The 4,617-nt window shown below is 49.2% G+C and overlaps 1 protein-coding gene across 1 annotated transcript; it reads right to left on the minus strand.

Moving 5' to 3' along the window:
- Positions 1 to 1,031: 1,031 nt before the first annotated feature.
- Positions 1,032 to 2,082, minus strand: LOC123411516 (pathogen-associated molecular patterns-induced protein A70-like). Its single transcript, XM_045104479.1, has one exon. The coding sequence runs from the start codon at positions 2,033 to 2,035 to the stop codon at positions 1,310 to 1,312; it is 726 nt and encodes a 241-aa protein (XP_044960414.1). The 5' UTR covers positions 2,036 to 2,082; the 3' UTR covers positions 1,032 to 1,309.
- Between the last annotated feature and the right edge of the window lie 2,535 nt (positions 2,083 to 4,617).

Below are 4,617 nucleotides of genomic sequence, written 5' to 3' on the forward strand. Positions count from 1 at the left end.
TGGGCTACGCTCAACAGCCTCAAAACTCTACCGCTAACTACAGTTGTGCAATGTAAGTTCGAATCTCTGTAATTCGTGATGGAACGTGCGCTTTGAACTTCGGAGATTCACATGAACGGAGGCGCTCAGCTACAAGCAGGATGTACTGTTTCCGAGCATAGTTCCAAGCAGCAGCAGTACAGCACGCACGCACGCATCTGGACGGCGTCGACATCGCACCGAGGGTGGCGGGGTAGGGTCCCGGTCACTCAACGACCAGCTGCCACTAACCGAAGCATCACAGCCACACATATCCCAATCAACAATCAGGATTAACGCCACCACCTAACCGTATTACGATACCGCGGCAGTCCGCATCAGGGCGCCGACCGGGCGCTGCCAGGATCGCATTAAGGTAAGCGTAACCGGGCAGCAGGTGTCGCCAATGGACAGTAGATTAAGCCGAGCTGAGCGCCAGCCATGTGAACCCCCCAGACTGTACTGCCGAGCCGAGGCGGCTTAAATAAGGAGAAAGCGACCGAACACGACGGCCTAGGGTAGACCGGTCGTTGCAGGGGACACCTCTCCCCTAAGCTGAACCAGACGTGTGGTGCAGGTGGTGGCTGACGACGGAGATACTCCTAGTAGTAATACTCTATATATGTGTGATTAGCGAGTTAACCCCGGCCGTACCTTCCGGAGATATCGTGATTGCGTACAAGTACGATGCATATTCAGATAAACTTTTGCATGACACCGCCATGATTAGATGACGAGCAACACATGTCGTATGCAACGATAAGAAATCATTAAAAAAGAGCTACGGTGCCAGCCACCTGCACAAGAGTTCTTGGGTGACTACTACTAAGCACGCGTGCTCCTGGTCGCACGGAGGAATTCGGTGGTGATTTCGCGGTGCCAGAGATGATTGCCAGTGCTAACTAATGGATGCAAGGACCGAAAAGTCCTAGTAGAATCCTGCGAAAATGGGTTCAGTTCATCTGGCCACGGTTGCAGAACCAAACCAGAATGTGGTGAGAGATGGCACGAGATTTACAGACGATGATGATTGGCTGCCAATTTCTTTCGGAACGCATTCGCGGAGCTGCGATCCACAGGACCATATGGTTCCACTTCCACATTGCAGAGTTCTTTGATCCAAAACTAGAATATGTTACTAGCATCCAAGCAAGCAGGGGAAAGAAAAGGAAAAACCGAAACAGAAGGGGGGACGAAGGAAGAAACTACCGGCTCCTCTTCCTCCTCCCCGAATCTCTTGTCGTTCTTGCATCTAGCCCCCCTGACCTGAGTCTCTCCGTCCGGATTGGTTCTACTTCTCGGCGCCCGCCACGGCCGTCGCCTGGCCGCGGCGGAGAGTATCCCGGTAGCGCATGAAGGAGTCGATGCGCTGCAGCTTCAGTTGGTGGCGGAACTTGTTGATGAAGTCGTCGGCGCGCGCGTCCACCTCGCCGCCGGCCTCCTCGATCTCCTCCTCCGACACCGGCTCCTCCGGCTCCGCCGCCAGGGGGCGGCGGCGGTCCCCGTCCCTCGTCGTCGCGGGCCTGCGCGCCTCCACCACCTCGGTGTCCTCCTCGGCCACGAAGTGCGCGAACGCCGACTTGTCGCTGGCCGACTTGCGCAGCCGCGCCGGGAGCCGCGGCAGCTCGGCCTCGGCCGCCGCCTCCGACATGCTCCTCTCCATGTGCACGTGCTCGTGCTCACCCTGAGCCTGTGCCTCCATCTCGAGGGGCGGCAGGTGCTCGTCCGACTGCCCCAGATCCAGTACTTCGGTCACCGGGGCCTCCGGGGCGGGGGCGGTGAAGCGGGACATGTTGAACGACCGGAGCCGGTCGAGCGCCATTGACGGAACGCGGGACAGGCTCCTCCTCTCGCCGCCAGGCGCGGCCGCAGCCCCTTCTCCGCTCCCCGCCGGGGGCGCGGACTTGGAGGTGACGGCGATGGTACCGATGACGATGTTGAGCACGAGGAATAGCACCCACGGCGTGAACCACCCGTGCACGGTGCTCCACAGCGCAGGGATCGCCGCCTCCAGCATTGCGCCGCTTCTTCGCCGCCGAGTGGGGTTTGGGTTTTGGCGTTTTGGGGGGGGGGGGGGGGGGGGGGGGGGAGTGGGGAGAGGCGGAGGAAGTGGGAAGCGGTGGTGGGGAAGAGAAGAGAGTGGGGGTGCTGCTTATTTAAAGGTGGGAAGAAAGAGGTGGGGACGTTTCCCGCACATGGGATGGGAGGAGAGGCGGACAGTCGAAGGCCAGTTTTTTTTCCTTCTATAATCATTTCATTTGGCTGGAAAAAAATGGAGTTTTATGGTAAGAATTGCAATTTGTGTCTCCATGACTCTGCATGCCTTTGTTCATTACTCTATAATCATTTCATTTGGCTGAAAAAAGGAGTATCTATTTGGTCCTTCAGGAGACCTATGCAAATATTTGAGATAATTATCAGGGCACTCGACTTTTAAATCAGACACAACATTCGGACTAGTCAACTAGGTAGGGAGCCCACCGTCCAGCCTTGCATGCATACATTTCAAACCTGATTTCAACAAACTGAACGAATCACATGTAAATGAGATGATTTTCATCTAAACAGGAGCACATTCATTATATTTTCGACGTGTTTTATTAAAAAGCGACCGGACCTAACGATATCACATTCATCGCATGGTCTCTGTAGATTGGACCCTTCGCTAGTTAGTGCTTGTCGAGGAGGGAGTGGTTGTACTACTGCTCCTCCTGCGTTTGTGAGAACACCAACTAGAGCGGCTGTGTCGGTTGCTCCTCTATCATGGCGGTTTTGAAGTACGACTCCTCCATGGTCAAGTTGGAATGGACCGACAGGAGCTCCGGTGCTGGGTCGCCATTGAAGCCCGTCTCCATCGCGGGTTCATCTTCGGAGCGGGTCATCGTGGGAGACCTCCGGGTAGATGGACGACATGTCGGCCTCTATCCACCTGGCATGGTGGCTTTGCCAGCCAACAGCAAGGGCGGCCACCTCGGGCGTGTTTGGTTGGTTGCATATACCTCAGTCAGGCCCGCGCGGGAAGAAAAAGGCTCTTTTGGTTACCCGCGTTCAATGTTGGCCCTGCATAGCACGAAGATTAAAGCACCTCTAGGCCTGCATCTAGAGGAACGCTCAAATCGGTCGTTTTTGTGGAGCCAGACCCACGCGATGCAACCCTAGGCACGTGGGTGTGGCCGGTTGCACGCGTGGGTGCGGTCTCGAGATGTCGCGTTGTTTCCAGACGCATCGGTCAATAATTACCCTCACGCGTGGGTGCGGTCTCGAGCGATTTTCTGGCACTCCTAAGGAGGATGTCGCGTCCCATCTAAACACTTTCATAGAATTTTCTGATATGCAAAAGAAGAAAGATGTGGAAAATGATATTGTCAAATTGAAATTATTTTCGTTCTCTTTGCGTGATCGTGCTAAAAATCGGTTTTCATCTTTGCAACGAAATAGTATCGATTCTTGAAACAAGTGCAAAGATGCCTTTATCACAAATTATTTTCCTCCCGCAAAAATTATTTCTCTTACAAATCAGATTATGAATTTTGAACAACTTGAGCATGAGCATGTTGTCCAATCTTGGGAAAGAATGAAATTGTTGATAGGAAATTGCCCAACTCATGGTTTGAATTTGTGGATGATCATACAAAAAATTTATGCGGGATTAAATTTTGCTTCCAGAAATCTTTTAGATTCCGCCGCGGGTGGTACTTTTATGGAAATTACTTTGGGTTATGCTACTAAATTGCTTGATAATATTATGGCTAATTATTCACATTGACATACTGAAAGAGCTCCTACTAGTAAAAAAAGTTAATTCTATTGAAGAAATTGATGCTTTGAGAGATAAAGTTGATGCTCTTAAGAAATTGGTTGCTAGTAAGCATGCTTCTATGGATCCTAATGATGTGCCTTTATCTACTTTGATTGAGCAAAATAATGATCCCGTAGATGTGAATTTTGTCTCACGAGACAATTTTAATAATAATGCTTATATGCACAATTTTAATCATAGGTCATATCCTTGAAGTTATTCAAATAGTTATGGTTATTCCTATGTTAATTCTCATAATAATAATGCTAGGATAGTCTGTGATCTTGAGAGTAATATTAAGGAATTTATCAATGCGCAAAAATATTTCAATACTAGGATAGACGAAAAGTTGAATAAGATTGATGATATGTCTAGAAGGATTGATAGAATTTTGCATGATGTAGAAAATCTCAAGAATATTTTTTTCCTAAGGTTGATATTAATGAATCAATTAAAGCTTTATATGTTTCCATAGATGAAAGGAAGAAAAGAACCACTATGCTTCGGGCTAAAAGAGAATTTCAAGAAAGAGCGTTTCCCGATTGCTTTCATAAAGATGACAAAGAAATTAAAAATGATTGGTGTTTATTATATTGACTCCATGTTTAGTAATGTTAACATTAACGATGAGGTAACTAAATAAGATTTAACTTTAGCTAGAGGGTGTTCCCATGGTTTGGAGGGTGAAAGTCTTATTGAAAAAATTGATAAAAGTGAGATTGAAGAGGTCACAACTTTAGCTAATGATGGACCCACTATTTCGGATTGCAAAAACTTTGATTTTGATGGCTTCTCTTTGA

This window comes from Hordeum vulgare, chromosome 7H (assembly GCF_904849725.1).
Source record: "Hordeum vulgare subsp. vulgare chromosome 7H, MorexV3_pseudomolecules_assembly, whole genome shotgun sequence".
Classification (NCBI taxonomy): domain Eukaryota; kingdom Viridiplantae; phylum Streptophyta; class Magnoliopsida; order Poales; family Poaceae; genus Hordeum; species Hordeum vulgare.

Coding starts and splice junctions, on each gene's coding strand:
- LOC123411516 (XM_045104479.1), bottom strand. CDS start 2,035: ATGCTGGAGGCGGCGATCCCTGCGCTGTGGAGCACCGTGCACGGGTGG.